This window comes from Anguilla rostrata, chromosome 13 (assembly GCF_018555375.3).
Source record: "Anguilla rostrata isolate EN2019 chromosome 13, ASM1855537v3, whole genome shotgun sequence".
Lineage (NCBI taxonomy): Eukaryota > Metazoa > Chordata > Actinopteri > Anguilliformes > Anguillidae > Anguilla > Anguilla rostrata.
Window position 1 is genome coordinate 12,983,047 of NC_057945.1, and position 17,970 is coordinate 13,001,016.

Here is a 17,970-nt window from a genome sequence, read left to right on the forward strand (position 1 = left end):
AACCTGGACTGGATTTTTTTTAAAAACTGGACTGGACTAAAAAAAAAAACCTGGACTGGATTTAAAATGACTGACTCAAAAAAAAAAACCTGGACTGATTTTTAAAAAACTGGACTGGACTCGGAAAAAAAACCTGGACTGGATTTTTGAAAAAAACTGGACTGGACTCGGGGAAAAAAAACCTGGACTGGATTTTTGAAAAAAAACTGGACTGGACTCGGGAAAAAAAACCTGGACTGGATTTTTGAAAAAAACTGGACTGGACTCCAAAAAAAACCTGGACTGGATTTAAAAAAAAACTGGACTGGACTCGGGGGAAAAAAAAACTGGACTGGATTTTGAAAAAACTGACTGGACTCGGGAAAAAAAAACCTGACTGGATTTTTGAAAAAAACTGGACTGGACTCAGAAAAAAACCTGGACTGGATTTTTGAAAAAAAAACTGGACTGGACTCGGAAAAAAAACCTGGACTGGATTTTTGAAAAAAACTGGACTGGACTCCAAAAAAAAACCTGGACTGGATTTAAAAAAAAACTGGACTGGACTCGGGGGAAAAAAAACCTGGACTGGATTTTTGAAAAAAACTGGACTGACCGGGAAAAACCTGACTGGATTTTTGAAAAAAACTGGACTGGACTCCCAAAAAAAAAACCTGGACTGGATTTTTGAAAAAAACTGGACTGGACTCCAAAAAAAAAACCTGGACTGGATTTTAAAAAAATAACTGGACTGGACTCCCAAAAAAAACCTGGACTGGATTTTTGAAAAAAAACTGGACTGGACTCGGGGGGGAAAAACCTGGACTGGATTTTTTAAAAAACTGGACTGGACCAAGCGGCCAAAACCAGACTTCGTTTTTGAAGCTCATTTCCTGGTCTTGTTGTTCCTGGTTGCTCACTAGCGCCACTACGGTTGGCTCCAGTATAGGTGTTTTCATATCCGGTTTCCATGTAAGTCTACGGTACAAATGCGGTCAAAATACAAAGTCAATAATTTTTTCTCATGAGTACAAATAGTCACAATATGTGTATTTTATTCGTCTTATGACTGTCCATGGGTCGATTTCATGATTTATTGTGTCATTTGAGCACTTTTATAATATTTGTTGTGGACCAATGAGGTACAGTTTGCGTCACTTCCTGATTACTACAGTAGGGGCTACAGTCTATGGTCACTGGGGTGGGAGGTGGCGCCTCTTGTCTTGGCCTTGACATTGTGGCTCCGACCATGGTCCACCTGTGCGAAGTCAGAAAATGCAGGCATCCCATTTCGTAGTGATTTCATTATGGCGTGTGCTATTTACAGCTGCAGTAGACGACCATAAAATAATCATCCTCTGAAGTTTTTCGGGAGGCGAGTCATTTTTACTATTTCCTTTAGCCTACTTAACCAAATAATTCGTTGGCAGAAAGCGTAATCAGCTTGCTATATTTGGTAGTCCAGTTGCTATATTTGGTAGTCCAGTAGCCTATGCTATAACTTCGCAACTTCGGCTACCAAGCTATTTGACTAGCTAGCTAACCCTAACCGGCAAATATTCAATCTGTCAATTGTCAATCTATCATCACGGATAGCCTACCTAGCTCACTGGCAAGCTGATATGCTAGCTAAGCATATTCGTTTTGCTGAGAAACATAAATTGAAGATAACTGAACGTAATTGTATGATTAATGTCATACATATAACGTGATTACATGACACAGTACAGTCACGGATGGAAATTAAACTCCGTAAACATTTGATAATATATTTTAAAACATAACGGCAGACAGTCAGCTAGCCTCAAGTTCGTTCTGCAATCGTTCGTTCAGGTTGATGAGCTTTTCCGCACCGGACTGTCAATCACATTGTAAAAATCACAAGACCGCTTAACTCTATGGTTTTGGCTCCAAATCGAGAAAATGGCCGCGCCCGCCATTGAGCTTCAAAACGTGTTTTAGAGACCCACGGAGTGGCAATGGGTGACGTCACAGTGGCTTTGTCCATATTTTTTACAGTCTCTGGTTTAGAGTTTTTCTGACAGCTACACCAAAAGCTGAAGCACTTCACTTTCTGGTAGATTGCTCACTGGTCAGGAAACACACGGGTTCTGAGCTCCTACGGATGTATTTGGAGTAGGCCTAAAAACGTTTCATCCTGATTGATTATGATTTCAGTTGGACCTGCAGCCTATGTGGTCCAAATGCAAAGGTATCTTCGTTTTCACAAACAGACATTTCCCCAAATTAATTGGATTCATAAAACCTGTCAAAAGCCTTAGGCCTAGGGTAGCAAACGCAGCAGGTTAAATCAAGTAGCAGCCTACTCAATATAACTATTTTTATAAATAGGCTCCTTGTTTTATACAAACGAAACCTCTCTGGATTTTGTGGTTTCGTAGAATAAGGCTCCTTCTTGTGTTGCTGAGTTGAGCACATTGCACCAAAGTTCACCTACGACAAAGTAACCCGGACAACATGCACAACATAATCCTAGTCCTCAGAGACTGTTCACAGTAGTTCTCAAGAAAGAGGAATTACATTTGAAAGGCAGCCATAATTCCCATGTCTATGCCAAATTCCACAAGCCTATATATTTGATTAAAACAAGTGAGATTTAAAAAAAATTGATACCTGTATCTTTTCTACCTAAACCTCAGTACGCTGGCATGTTAACTGCATAATGAACTCAGTAATCATCCCTGAATGTATGGAAGCTCATGCTTTCAACATAGCCTACTACTGAACTGTTTCCACCTTTTTGGTCACTACCTTATTTTAAAACATTTGACAGGACACATTAGCCTGTTATGCCTACTATTATTGCATACTAGAGAGTAACTCTGTTGTGATCTAATCCGCTCTCAGCCACACGTCATATGAGTGGGATTTCGGGATTATGCAATGGATGAAGGCAGTGTGTAAAATGTGACTGTTCTGGAGAATTTTATGTTCAGATGGGGGTGGGCCTCATGCTAGCAGGGGCCAGTCTTTTACATCCCAAACAGGAAGATTTCCCTCAGATAAACCAGTGAGACAGAGCCATCCATACCCAAAGGGGAAACTCTACTAGTCATTTCTTTATTTCTGCCTCTGCCACAGAATAAAAATGTCCAAAGCCATATTGAGTTGGATTATTTAAAAAATAAAACAAGAGAAAGAAAATTACAAAATGAGATTAAATTTAAATTTATTAGACTGGATGAAAAGCAGTTTCAAAAGCAAAGGTCAACATTTACAGAATGTATATTGACTATAAATGACAGACATAAATAATACAACAGCAAAGTAATATGGTGACATACAGCAGGTCAAGCTCCAATGGTATGCCTATTAAAGTGTATTTTTCCCCCAACAAATTTCCAAAAAAATTCCCTAATCCAATAAAATAAAAACATACTAACTTGTATTTTAAATAAAGAGAGGACATTATAAAAATACAGAGCTGTTCATTAAATAATAAATCAGACTTAATTTACACATGTATAAAAAAGTGTATAAAAATATGCTTAACGATATTTCCTAAAGGGTTGCAGTCTCCAGCATTTCTTTGTCCTCACACTCAAAACACCTCAAAAGACTGAAAGTTCAACTCAGGTTTTTCACAAAGTAAGAATACCATGACAAGAACAGCACAAACACCATTCAAAATGTGTGTAATTTTACTTTTACACATATTTAGATTACATAATTAAGTGCATACATCAAATATATGTATTGAAGTGCATCACAATAGCATATTTCTCCATAATGAATTTGATTAATGTTGTGGCGAGTGGGGACCATATCCCATTTCCACACCAGTGCGGCCAACAGGGGATTTGTTTGAGATGGCTTTAGAGTATTCTTGCCAGACAACTGAACTGAATCCTGCTCTTCCAGCTCACAGCACAGTCATGTTACTTTATCGACAAATTTCGGAGCGCAAGACAAAGCAGAATGTCCTACTACAATGCTCTGCTTAGTGACAATACTTCAGTATATCTGTTAGTTATTTTTTCAGTGTGCCTCAGGGAGGGATGGAGGGGGGCTGTCTAGTTTGAAAAGGCCCAACCAAAGTACTCTGCTGGCTGATAAATGTAGACTCTGGTCCTGAAATTTCTGTTAAGCTTTGAAAAGGAAACAGTTGTCACTCATAGCTTCAGTTTTATGTATCCTATACATTCAACTTCAGAGAAAAGATGAAATTCACACAGTCTGTGTTATTCCCCTGAAATCATCAGATAATCTGCTGGACATTGTCTCTCCCAGAACAATTAAGGAAATATATATTTATATATATATATATATTTTAGTTAAATACTCTTGTTCTTCATTAATTTATACATTTATATTATGTCTTCATTAAAAAAACGTAAGTTAGAAAAGAGCAAATAAACTGGTGAAACAGGACTACAGAAAGATTCCAGTAGAGGGCAGTATGACCCCATAGCGCTCACAGACAGTTCAGTCATATTCTCCCAAATTCTTCAATGTGGAAATGAGAATTTTAAAATACGAAGAATCTTAGGAAGATTATTATATTTTCCCCCCTTCTCCGCAGACTTGGTATGAAAAGTGAAAATATCTTTAAAAATGAATTGATAAGCTCAGAAATCATCTCATACTAAGGTAGAGTGCTAGGTACCCTACACACCAGGGACTAGTGCTTGGTGCAGACTACATCCGCTGAATAAAATGCTGTTAATGTTCTTTACTCTCAAATGTCTCGCAAGAAAGTAAGGGTCTATTCCGTTTGTTGTGTCTACTGTCTAATACAAAATACAATACCTTATTTCATCTTTTATAATCTAAATGATTTAGATTTTATTTGGTCAGTTTACTAATTTTACCTGCCTGTGCCATTGGATGCAGAGTGCAATGATATTCTGCTAGGGACATTAATATGCTTATATTTTGAGCATTTAAAGCTGCGGTACAGAACTCACCAAAGTTATGGCCTCAGACGGAGGAGCCTCAGTGTAGCTGTCATTGGCAATGACTCATTTAGGGAATTAAGAGGATTGTTTCTGGGAAACTCACCCATAATTTAGGTAGCATTCAGGAGTTCATTGTTTGGCATGCAACATAAACTCAATGGATTTTTACTGAAAGGGTGTCTATTCCCTACAGTATCGTGATAGTCAAAGTATAGGTCCTTATTTCATGTTTCTACCATTAATTTACATTACATTAAGCTGCTAGATCTCGTTGGCAATGCTGAAGTCAAAGGGACAAGGCTGGTTAGCTTGTTGGCTAACATTACCACAGAAGACATTGGATTTTAAAAACCTCAGTTTGTGCTTTCATCAAATTCAAAATTAAGACAGTAAAAATTCTAATCACCAAAAGTGCTTTCGTTCCATAGTTTCTGTGTCCTTACGTTGTCATATGAAGCAGTGAACCTTGCTTGAGGACTTCATGGCTGTGTTTCCACTGTTTGGAATGTGTGGCTGTGGGAGAGGGGTGGCTAACGTTTGATCCCTGGCTCTTTTGGGGCCGTACAGCGTCCAGCATGCGCGCAGAGACCCTCCACTGCCCTGCTGCGGAGAAGCCCGCACCCCCACCCCCCTCTCATTGGCTACCGCACTGCACCGTGCCATTTTCCCTGCTGTGTGACGGCAGGAGTCTGCCGTCCTCGTCCACACACCAGCAGTGGCCACGCTGCATTTGCTTGGACGACCGGCACTGCAGAAGAGAGAGAGGGAGAGAGAGAGGCAGGCGTCACACTCCTCCCCAGCATGCACACGTGCACAAGCAGGCACGTGCAAACACGTGCACACAAACACACGCACACACATATGAACACACAACCATGTACACAAGCAAATGCACACATACATGGAAGCTCACACAGACACGCACACCGTGTCATTGTGCACCAGCTCTACTGTGATACCGTATTGTTTCCATTTACAGTCAGCGAAAGGTAGGTGTGCTGTGTCAGAAAATGCACACGGACAGTCGTGCATGCATGCAGATAGCGTATAGACACACACACACACACACACATGTCAGGCTGCTAGCTTACCTGCTTTCTCCTGTAAAACCCGCGAGTGTCACAGTTGGGGATGTAGATGTCAGGGTTGGGCTGGAAAACAGTGAGTTCCAGACGCTGCAGCACCGCATTCTGCCGCTTTCGACAGGGGCCCTAAAGAGAGAGCGGGGCTGTCACTCCGTGCCTTAAACAGCAAGACTGTCACTCACAACACTACATACAATCTGTACACCGTCACTGTCCTCAGCACTACATACAATCTGTACACCGTCACTATCCTCAGCACTACGTACAATCTGTACACCGCCACTATCCTCAGCACTACGTACAATCTGTACACCGTCACTATCCTCAGCACTACATACAATCTGTACACCGTCACTATCCTCAGCACTACATACAATCTGTACACCGTCACTATCCTCAGCACTACGTACAATCTGTACACCGTCACTATCCTCAGCACTACGTACAATCTGTACACCGTCACTATCCTCAGCACTACGTACAATCTGTACACCGTCACTATCCTCAGCACTCGTACAATCTGTACACCGTCACTATCCTCAGCACTACTACAATCTGTACACGTCACTATCCTCAGCACTACTGAATCTGTACACCGTCACTATCCTCAGCACTGCGTACAATCTGTACACCGTCACTATCCTCAGCACTACATAATCTGTACACCGTCACTATCCTCAGCACTACATACAATCTGTACACCGTCACTATCCTCAGCACTACGTACAATCTGTACACCGTCACTATCCTCAGCACTACATACAATCTGTACACCGTCACTATCCTCAGCACTACGTACAATCTGTACACCGTCACTATCCTCAGCACTACATACAATCTGTACACCGTCACTATCCTCAGCACTACATACAATCTGTACACCGTCACTATCCTCAGCACTACGTACAATCTGTACACCGTCACTATCCTCAGCACTGCATACAATCTGTACACCGTCACTATCCTCAGCACTACAGTACAATCTGTACACCGTCACTATCCTCAGCACTACGTACAATCTGTACACCGTCACTATCCTCAGCACTACATACAATCTGTACACCGTCACTATCCTCAGCACTACATACAATCTGTACACCGTCACTATCCTCAGCACTACATACAATCTGTACACCGTCACTATCCTCAGCACTACATACAATCTGTACACCGTCACTATCCTCAGCACTACGTACAATCTGTACACCGTCACTATCCTCAGCACTACGTACAATCTGTACACCGTCACTATCCTCAGCACTACATACAATCTGTACACCGTCACTATCCTCAGCACTACATACAATCTGTACACCGTCACTATCCTCAGCACTACATACAATCTGTACACGGTCACTATCCTCAGCACTACGTACAATCTGTACACCGTCACTATCCTCAGCACTGCATACAATCTGTACACCGTCACTATCCTCAGCACTACATACAATCTGTACACCGTCACTATCCTCAGCACTACGTACAATCTGTACACCGTCACTATCCTCAGCACTACGTACAATCTGTACACCGTCACTGTCCTCAGCACTACGTACAATCTGTACACCGTCACTATCCTCAGCACTACATACAATCTGTACACCGTCACTATCTTCAGCACTACATACAATCTGTACACCGTCACTATCCTCAGCACTACGTACAATCTGTACATCGTCACTATCTTCAGCACTACATACAATCTGTACACTGTCACTGCATCTTCAATTCTCCATACACTTTTTGAATTTATAACATACCTTTTTTCCCAGATCATTTAAAACGAAATATTTTAATATATTAAAAAAAGTTTTAGGCATACAAAGATTATTTTTTTAGCATAAAAATGTTCAGACTCCTCACATGGTATAGAAACAATTCTTATATCTAGCCTATGTGACAAATATAACTGTGACCTTTCTGCAAGAGCAAGTCTTCAGCAAAAAAGAGAATAACCTTTATCTTTGAAAGGTGAACATTTATTAGATATTTAAATGTAACAATGGCTTTGAAAGCTAATAGAAAACATCCCATCATCCCAGATATGTTTGCCAATATATTTTATGATAGCATTTCAGGATTCCGATTTTCTGATTGTAAATGGGGATATTCCATTTCCATAAGGGAAACCTGCACCCTGGAGCTCTCAGTTTGAAATGAGTCTTCTTCAGACATCATTCCACAAAGGGTTCCACTAATTTCTTTTTGGCTTTTACCAAGGTTCTTTGAACCCCAGGCCTGATCTACCTTGTCTTTACGCAAACTTGAAGAACACCAGACAGACAATAATAATGCATATCCCATCTGGGCAGGGACTTCAGTTGTTCGGAAACTGATCATTTGTGGGTTCCCAAGTGGCTCAGCCATTAAAGGCTCTTTCCATGCATACATGTAGGCTAGGCTCTAATGCCATGATGTAAGTTTAGCATGTAGCCTCAGCCATGTCACTAAGCCAGCTATGGCTGCATCCCACTATGGGAAGAGTGGGTGAAGAGGGCCATGGCTCCTAATGTTGCCATTGCATCACTTCCTCCCAACAATGCACAAGGTGCCCACAGGCCAACATTCTGCACAATGAGATTAATTGTGCAAATTGGAGAACTGGTGGAAGAGAGCACATGAAAGAAAGGAGTTTGGAAACAACAACTTACCTTTTCTAGCTCATCGAAGGTTGTATCTACGCCTGGAAAAAAATGAAAAAAACAACAGCAAATCATAATTTGTTCCCTCACAGAATCTGAGCATGGTCCAGTTTAACTGTGCGCAGGTCTATGTCTCACCCCCTTGGTGAGCGCAGTGGTTTAGTCTGACCAATGGAAGGAGAGATGTATGCTTTTCAGAGCGGAACTGCCAGGCTGTGGTCTGTCCACAGTAAATGACAGTGGGTGCTTTGTGACAGACTGCTCGTCCCATTATAATTACAATAATTACTACAGCGATTATAGCCTGTACAGCGCAGATTCAGCGGTACAGTGTTGGACTGTACCAATTTTACACCGTAAAATTGCATTTCATTCACTCGCAATGTATTGCCAGTGCATATTCCTAGAGCTGAGTCTGCTTTATTTTTTCTTCTGTAATGCATGCTGTCCATCACAATAAAAAGGATGGGATTAAACTGCTTTAGCAAATGGAGTCAAACAAAGGTGAGCAAAGGGTTTTTCTCTGCTCTGAACTTCCTTTTTGGCCCCGTTCCTTGTGTTTGAACCCCACACACATCCTACAGACACACACACACACGTGCGTGCATGCAGGCACATGCACACACACTTTTGGAACATTTTTTTTTTTTGCAGCTGAGAATCCAAGCCAGAATATTACCTTCAGGGTGCCAGAGCTCAAAAGAAACATACCCTGGGCTCTTTAACGCAGCCAGTGAGACCCGTGACAGCGCCCGAGACACGTTTACCACATGCCAGGCAGCCCTGCCAATGACAACCTCGCGTCCGCTACGGATCTGCAGCCTCCCTCCCGTCGCTTCGATCCCAGTGTGATTCGGTTCTCAGCCTGACAACCCAAGACCGACCGCAGAGAAGCGCTCCCCGTCATTAGGGGTGTTCTTGCCGGCCATCCCTTGATGGCTCCCACCCCCCCCAAAAAAAGCCTGCAGCTATGCACTCCCCCCTCCCACACCCAGGTTATGTGGAATCCTGCTTTCAATTAGCCGTTTCTAGCCCGTCCTTAAGACCTGCAGCGTACTGGAGGGTCATTAGCACGGAGCTGGGTGATTTTTACAGCCTGTCGCTAACAGCGCGTAGACCTCTTTCCATAGTTCGTTACAGAGCGCACGCCTGCGTCTCTTTAATCCCGCCTAGCCGGGGAGATCGCGGCGTGTCGGATTTTAGCGTGCCTCGGGGTGACCCCTGGCTGAGCAGCGTGCCCGACGTGACGCGTTCCTTACCTGAGAGGGGGGGCCTCTGAGGGGGCCTGACGGTGTGGTTCTTGGAGCAGACGCCCTTTCCCTGCAGCAGAGCCTGCAGGGGGCTGCTCTCCTTGGGCGGGGGCACGCACCTCAGCCCCCTAGCGCAGCTGAGGGTGTACACCCCGCAGGGCTCGCCCAGGGCCAGGACCGAGGTGCTCACCTCCGCCGCCTGGTCTTTGGGGCCCCTGCTGGTGGCGGATGGCTCCCTGCAGGATGGGCAGGACTTCTGGGAGCCCAGATGAGCGGCCAGGGTCCGGAAGTCTTGCATCGAGAGCAGCAACAGGGCCAGAATGGCCAGCAGGTTGGAGAGGAGAGGCATTTTGTCCTGATCCCAGGCTCCCAGCAGCAGACGGCAGCTCCTTATTTGTGCCCTTCTTGCAGAAGGATGACTTCTCTGTTTCTATCTCTCTCTCTCTCTCTCTCTCTGTCTCTCTCACTCTCTCTCTCTCTGCGGCTAAGCCGGGTGCAGCTTGGAACGTGAGGCAGCCAGGAGTCCCCTGCAGCACTGCGAAAGAGCGATAAAACAGACAGCTTGGAGAGACGCGGTGAGCAGCGGCTTTTAAAGATCTGTAAGGTGGGGAGTGTGCAGGGAAGAGAGAGAGAGAGAAAGAGAGAGAGGGAGAGAGAGAGCACTGCTGTGACACCTTCAGGGGCTGGGACTCGCAGAAGGGAGAGAGAGGGAGGGAGGGAATGAGGGAGGGAGAGAGATAGAGGTTATTTTTCTTCACTTTCTCAGAATTCAGAAAGACCCCCCTCCCCTCGCACACACATACTGCTGTCATTCTCTCACTAGCCTCAGCACCCATACCCATTTTACATTTTTCCATGGAATCTGTTTCTTTGGCCACCATCATATGCCAATTTCATGCAGCTACATTGGACTCCATTGTGGTTTCTGTAGGGCTTATATTTTCTTTATGCATGTATATGCGCTGATCATGTTTCTTAAGATAACTGTAAGAAAGTGACTGCAAATGTATTGCCATCACAGAATAGTGTAAATCATGTTTTTTTGACCAGCTCTCATACGGCTCAAGGTGTTTTCTTTAACATCACACAAACTCAACCGTGAATTGAAATAAAGGTGAGGAATTAAATTTGGTAACAAAAATGGTCAAGCAATGCACAAAATGTGCCGGCATTGAGGACAAGAAATCGTTTAAGTATATAAGCCTATTTCAATTTTGCGTCCTGTAAGAAAGCCAAAACGTAAAGATTTGGACTGGTCACTAAAAGTTTATAAGTAGTGTACTTGCCTGGTTGGGAAATGACACTTTATAGGCGCTAGAGGGCAGAGCTGATAATAGGCTCGCGTTGTCTTAAACCAGGTCAAGTCAAGCTGCAGCCGCCGACTCACCGGAACAATTTCAGAAGTTAGGCCTTGACATTTTCTTTTAAAACAAGAGGACATAGTCCAAAATAGGCTACAGTACTTTGTAGATATTTAATATTGGAAAAGGCGTCACAGTATTAAAAAATGTTACTGGAACGTGACCTACAGTTAATTGTCCAAGCCAGCGGCTGACGGAGCAATCCGTCAACTAAACCATTGCAGTGTCTTCCTTTTCAGTAACTGTCAGAATGATGGTTGGTAAAAGACAGACGTGAATGTCCTTCATTTTTTCAGATTTTGCATTGTGGCTGCACTGTTGGAATAAGACGTCACGAAGCAGAATTTATCGGTATTGTTGGAACAGAAGGATTAGGAGTCAGATAGGTACTTGGGTAGCCTACGCTACTTCTGTTGATCCCGATGCACAACCAAAATCAACACATACAAAAATAGATTTAAAAAAAAAAAGTGCAGGTTATGCACTGTACCGTATCGATAGCTGGTTTATGTAAGTTACCATTGCAGGCAACTATTAAACCAATCCTTTGCCAGTGAAGTGTCTGCGATCAAGGATCGAGTGTTTGTTTTGTGTACGCAGTTGCCACGACGTAGCGCGAAACAACAAAGCGAGATAACAAAAACAAAGGAGCGGGAACGAACAGGATTTGGACCGTTGATCTGGCTAATTTGACTGACTTGGGCGCGGCACTGCTCATAATGGAAACAGGGTGGCACGCAGCAAAACCTTTGTGACCCGTGATGACGGCGTCTGCTACAGGACATGCAGATCATCGCACCGCCTGACTGCTGTGGTATGTGAGTGACACTAGTCCCAGGAAGGGATAAACATTCCAAACTTGCACAAACCGCGGGGGAACCCCGCTTGGGGGGGAATCCTCTGTTCTTGGTCTCTGGCCAGTCCGAGTTCACATCGCCGGTGATTAATTGTGGCTCAGAGAGCAGGAACTGCCTGCCGTCTCTAGTTCTCATAAGCGGCGCGAACCCAATTTCGTTTGCCACGGTTTTCTGTCCGGAGAATTTTCCTAGTGGCGCGCCAGGCCGGTGGGGTCTGCCATACCGTTTCCACGCTCATTTTTCCTCCCTCCGTCACCCTCTCAACTCCTTTCCTGGTATCAGTCTTGTCCATCTGAAGTTGTCTTTCCCTCCTGCCTTTTTTTTTTTTTTGGAAAAAGTGAAGCTTCCTACTGTACCCACAAACCCCACTCAATGTAAGCTATTTTAATTCCCTTGCAACATGAAAGGAGATAAGGCAATCCTCTGTGTGCTTTCATCCTACACCTGCATATCTGAACACTGAAGACAGGACTCACAATACCATGTTACTTTCAGTACTCTCTCTCTGCTCATTACCTATGCCTATAGTGCTATCTACACTCACATGCGCTTGTAACAGATGTGTATCTACTACAAGCTTTGAACTGTGATCCTAGCCATCAACACTGTATACCCCTAGCTAAATGAAATAATCCCACTTTTTGAAACTGGGGATGATGTCACCTGTTGTGGGTTTTCATATTCTCACTCACTTCTCTTAGCTCTGCTATACACACACACACACACACACACACATATATATATATATATATATATACACACCTAGAGATACACACCCTCACAAGCATATGCACACAGTGCATGAAGGTAGATGAGAATGGTGGGATAAAAATAGCAGTGATCTCTGAAATACTGATTAACAAAATCTAAGAATAAAGGCTAGATTTTCATATTTAATGCTTTGTTTTTATTCAGCATGTGCAAAGAAAAAGTGGTCCTGGTCCGAAAGAATGTCATGATGTCAAACTGAAACCAGTGACCTGAGCTGCCTTTTCTGGCACAAGTTGAATACTGTGATTTAGAATTGTCCAGCCATAGCATATATACTATTTTCTCTCACTTACAACCTTTCTCTAAATGCTCACCTGGGCGCTTTTTCATTAGAAACTTCTCACGTTGCACCAAGACTCACGTTCAGTGGAGTGTTTATCATTCTTGTCAGGTACCATCATCATGGATCTAAACGTATTGTAGGGTGAACCTAAAGCATTTGGTTAGTATAGGTTTAAAATATTTGCTATTTAAAAAATCATTTTCAAAAAGAACTTTGTAAAGAATGGATGTTTATGGTTTATGATATATTTAATACAAACGTTTCAAATTACAGTAATTGGTGTTTCCCACTAGTTTTGGCATCAGACACAAAACCAAGTATAGGTTCACTCGCAATTTCGCACGCAGAAATGTCCTAAAAACAAGCAAATGAGGCTATTACATAAGTGAATTAAATAAATAAATCATAATTCAATCAACCCTCGTAGGCTACATACAATCGGTGTAATTTGTCTAATTATTTTCTTATCTGTCAAGAAAACTTACGGCTTGGTTTAAAGATGCCTCAAAATATTTACAGCGCTTCGATCTCTGATTGGCTCCTTTTAACGTTACTGGTAGCAACGTCACCAGAAAGCGCCGATTGGCCTTTGAGGAGTTTTGTCAATGAATAGAGATAATCGGCGATATAGAGCGGAAAACAAAAACGAAAGTGACCTGGACAACGTATTAATGACAGTCAAGATATTATAAGGTAAATAAGATTACAAATCTAATTAATGATGGGGTTACAGGACATATGTGTTACGACGGGGCTTACACTTGATGGAGTTTTGAACTGAGTGTACAACGGAGAAGTGGAGATGAGCTGGCTAGCTAGCTAGTACTAAAATTATGTTCACTTGTTAGCTATCGTTAGATAACGTAATCGTAACTATTAGTGGTTTTTGAAATCTTTGTTATGACGATTTAACATAAAATATATGTATTTGATTAACTGTACATGTGTACGTTCTCTTTAGCTAAGTAGAACTAAACAGCTTACAGTTAGGTCGCTAATTAGCTAGCCAGAAACTATAGGGTTGACGTAGCTAGCTAGTGTGTATGTTGTTGACTTGAAAAAGCTAAGCTAACATGTTACGTACGTCACTGAACAGTGTACAAGTTGATAATCTATGTACAACTAACTAACCGATTTGGGTGGCCGAGTTTTCTTGTTGTTTTTGGTGAATTTTTCGGATGTTCGTGAAAGAGTAGCTTTCAGCTAGCCGTCTAGCTTGCCAGCTATCAATCAGGAATGGGCCTAACCTGTTCGGCTAAATGATTCATGACGTCATGTTGAAATAATTGATTTTTAAGTAGAGCCATCTGTAGGAGAATTTTACTGCTGATTTTGTTTATAAATACACGGTACATACACGAAATAAAACCACAACAAATATCTTCAAATGTAACCGTTTCAATTCAAGTCCAGTTGCAAAAATATAAACAGGGTTCTGACCCTGTATTGCCGAACTGGATTAGTACACTGTTTAGGCCGTGGTCTCTTGGTGTAAACTGGAGGATTACATTCTTGCGAGACTTGTTGTACTTGCCCCACCCCCTGAGACCTCAGGGAAACGTCCCTTAAGAATCACAAGTGCCATAATCTTTTTAAAAAAATGTGCACACATCACCGTCTTCAGAGACCTTGTTTGATTTAAGCATGATGTCATAGTCTGTGCTCTTTCTTGGCCTCCACCAAGCAGGGCTGGAATGGATGACATCAACCTACACTACAGGTTCCTGAACTGGCGGCGGAGGATACGGGAGATCCGCGAGGTGCGGGCCGTCCGCTTCCAGGAACGATATAAGAGAATGCTGAAGGATGGAGACACACTCAGGTACGCTTGTGTGTGCGCGAAGCAGGAGTCCCCCGATATCTTGAGTTAACGCAAGCGGACTGTGTTCCTGGCAGGCTTGTTATGTCTGTGTGCTAGAATAGTGATTTTTCATGTTATTCTCAGCTGTTGTAGCAAGTGTTGCAGCATCAAATGAATGAATATCAGCATTTGAGTTTTTTAAATTTTTTTTTACTGAGTTTAGTGCTTTAATGTCGTCAGTTCATGAAATTTCCTGTGAGAATATGCTGAGAGGACCTTTCCAGTTATTGATTATTGATTGGTGTGCTGTTATTTGAAATTTTCAGATTTTAGCTTGCATAATCTGGAGTTAAATATATACACTTTTAACATTAAGATGGTTGTCAACCTTTGTGCAGACGATTGTCTAAATCCCTCTGTGGAGCAATGCAGACCATGCTAAATGGGAATACAAAGTGGGAATGAATGCCTAGCCGGGTTTCACTTTTAACCAGAGAAAGAGAGTCTGGAGCTCACTTTGCCCGAGTCAAAAGAGCGGTCTTTATACAGAGCAAAGCGGTCCGGGTGCCATGCTTACACCCAAAAGCAAACAGTCCATTGCCCCGCCATTTGAAATGCTGTTAATCTTTAAAGTGCTTTGAGGCTCAAAGCACTTTAGGACCATGAGAATCACGGAGGCGGGAAGTGGAATATTGTGAAATTACCTTTGTTTTGTGGGGGCCATCGAGATTAACTGTGATGCTTCCCTTTCTGAAGCATCTGTTTACACAAGTCTTCAACTCCAATCCTCCAGAGCTAAATCCCCAAGTAATATATTTTTCTGATATTGCACACCTGTTGTGATGAAACACATCCATTTATGTATGATTAGAGATGGGAAATTCAAAGCACATCCTACACATTTTATTTGACCCAAGTATAATTTGAAGTGATTAACATGCAGTGTGTAGACCTAAGTGGGATCTTCCTTCTAATGCTAATGTTTGTTCTTGATGATGAAGATGGCGAATGTACGGATGTGACAGTTGGTTGTTTCCAGTATCTGCTGGTTCCCTGCAGATAATTCTTGTGAAATGAACAGTGATAAAACGATTTTATCCTGGATTTGGTATGCCCAATCATATTTTAATCAGCATTCATTGTAGCAACCTCCACTATCAGTGCGGGAAAGCCCAGACAAGCAACAGACTGTAAGGCCTACCTATACTCTTGAAAAGTACATTAACAGAAGTCCAAGCAGCCCCAAACTTTTTATTCCATTTCTTTACACCCCCATTTTTGCCTGCCCAGTCATTTTTTTGAGACCCATCCCATTTCTGCGGCATCCACTGTAGTGAAGGGGGGGGGGGGGCATTATTTGGAGATGAAGTTGGGGATACCCTGTTCTAAAACCGTCCCTGCCATTTCAGCCCCTGCCAGATATGGAAAATCCAGGTTCAGAAAGTAGAAGTCCTCCCCAGCATTTTGTTCTAATCACCTGGATTAGCTAATTAGCACAGTTCTTCAGCTAAGAAGTAGAACTAATTAGTAAAATCAGCTGGCTGAGTAAATGGAAGAAACACTTTCACTTTCACTTCCTGACCCCTGGGCTTTCCACCTCTGGCCTCTGCCCAGTGGAACTCCTTGCCAAAGGGGGTTCGAGCACACTGAGGAATTGATCAGAGCATCAGGTACAATTCAAGCTGTCTTCACATAGAATATATTATTTTTTTCCTGTGACTCTAGTTCATTTTTATTTTAAGTCTCTTCTCAGTTTTACGTTCTGTTGCTGTCTGAGATGACTGGTGGTGATTGACAATGAAATGGCCGTCAAATGAAGGCTTGTGTACTTTCAGACCATATTTGAAGTAGTCTCTCCAGGACAGACCAAGTCATGGTTCCTAAAAAAACGACAAACCTTTTCTTTTGCAGTTACCAGGGGAACTCCGATGAAGTTGGCTGCTACGTTGCGCCTCGGCCACTTTCAAAGGGAAACTGCTACTTTGAGGTGAGTCTTGACACCTGATTTTTTCGATATTTAAAAAAAAAAAACTGTTTGAATTTCATTTATGGGCAAGTTTTCTCCCTCTTTTGGAATGTCCAGTTGAAACTGTCGGCCTGTGCCACCGCTGCAAAGTGTTTGGAAGTATGCATACTGCCATGTGCTCCTTCTGGAACGTGTGGCATGAGCCATGCACAGTCCACCTTCTGGGCATCGATTACAATGTTAACAAAGCAAGTTAGAAAACTAGATTATTATAACTTTGCTTCAGCGACAACATTATATGTCTGAATTCAGCTGGCGCTCTTATCCAGAGCAATTTACAGATCTCATTTTTGCCTACAATACATGTATACAGCTTGATATTTTTACTGAAGCAAGTCAGAGCCTTGCTCAAGGGAACAATGGCAGCACCCCTAGCTAGGAATCGATGTCACAGCCTTCTAGTTGCCTAATTCCTGACGTTTATGCTAGACTGCCACCCCGGACTGTTGTGCAATATGTGTACAAAGTGCTCTTGACAGTATTTGGCAAAATCAGCGACCTTCTGAGTATTTTTCAGCTTTCTCGTCCCGCTCGTACGGTCCTCACTGCTGCCTGCTGAAAACCATTATTAGCGGTGTGTTTCGCATGTGAAAATCTCTCCTGGGTACAGCCCCTGACACCTGTTTGGACTGGAGTGCTTTTCCAGGCTCTCCTTGCCAAAGGCAAATTGAAAACCTACTTTTTAAGGGTGCCCAGTGCTTTGCAGGAGGTTAGAAGTCTCTGTGGCAATGCCTCCACGGTTTGAGACCGGTGGGTGAGTCACGGAGAGTTGATTGATTGCAGACTGTTGTTCAGGGCTATATATTTGCTAAATTTAGCTGACAGATTTTAGTAAAAAATAGTTTGTGGACCCAATTTTTTTTTTCCTGAATTCTAGAAATAACCTGACGTACAAGTCAAGATATTTTCCCTTAAAGAATGGTGTTTTCCAACTAGACTTTTCCAGTTATTAATTTTCGATGCTCGATGCTCGACCTGCAGCCATATAAAGCGGAA

At 42.7% G+C, this 17,970-nt stretch overlaps 2 protein-coding genes and 1 long non-coding RNA gene across 4 annotated transcripts in view; 1 reads left to right on the plus strand and 2 right to left on the minus strand.

The window, feature by feature from the left end:
- Positions 1 to 829: 829 nt before the first annotated feature.
- On the minus strand, positions 830 to 1,349 carry LOC135238549 (uncharacterized). The gene is made up of 2 exons (XR_010325145.1): positions 1,238 to 1,349; positions 830 to 957 (listed from the first exon to the last, which is right to left on the minus strand). It is a non-coding gene; the product is annotated as an uncharacterized LOC135238549 (long non-coding RNA).
- A 1,803-nt stretch (positions 1,350 to 3,152) lies between these two features.
- LOC135238064 (insulin-like growth factor-binding protein 5) lies at positions 3,153 to 10,477 on the minus strand. The gene is made up of 4 exons (XM_064305710.1): positions 9,885 to 10,477; positions 8,635 to 8,666; positions 5,990 to 6,109; positions 3,153 to 5,646 (listed from the first exon to the last, which is right to left on the minus strand). The coding sequence occupies exons 1-4, from the start codon at positions 10,222 to 10,224 to the stop codon at positions 5,533 to 5,535; spliced, it is 606 nt and encodes a 201-aa protein (XP_064161780.1). The 5' UTR covers positions 10,225 to 10,477; the 3' UTR covers positions 3,153 to 5,532.
- A 3,192-nt stretch (positions 10,478 to 13,669) lies between these two features.
- The window catches only part of LOC135238165 (SPRY domain-containing protein 3-like), a 57,885-nt gene continuing 53,584 nt past the window's right edge, over positions 13,670 to 17,970 (plus strand). For both annotated transcript variants that reach the window (XM_064305878.1, XM_064305879.1), the window contains exons 1-3: positions 13,670 to 13,840; positions 14,835 to 14,969; positions 16,860 to 16,935. In XM_064305878.1, coding sequence (XP_064161948.1) covers positions 14,842 to 14,969; positions 16,860 to 16,935 — 204 coding nt within the window. In that variant the 5' untranslated portion in view covers positions 13,670 to 13,840; positions 14,835 to 14,841. The remainder of the gene's footprint in view (positions 13,841 to 14,834; positions 14,970 to 16,859; positions 16,936 to 17,970) is intronic.

What these genes read in the sequence shown, in the direction of transcription:
- LOC135238064 (XM_064305710.1), bottom strand. Translation starts at nt 10,224, where the DNA reads ATGCCTCTCCTCTCCAACCTGCTGGCCATTCTGGCCCTGTTGCTGCTC. An exon ending in CCTTCGATGAGCTAGAAAAG is followed by an intron (nt 6,110 to 8,634) that starts GTAAGTTGTTGT and finishes CTCTCTCTTTAG; the next exon opens with GGCCCCTGTCGAAAGCGGCA. An exon ending in GGTTTTACAGGAGAAAGCAG is followed by an intron (nt 5,647 to 5,989) that starts GTAAGCTAGCAG and finishes TCTCTTCTGCAG; the next exon opens with TGCCGGTCGTCCAAGCAAAT.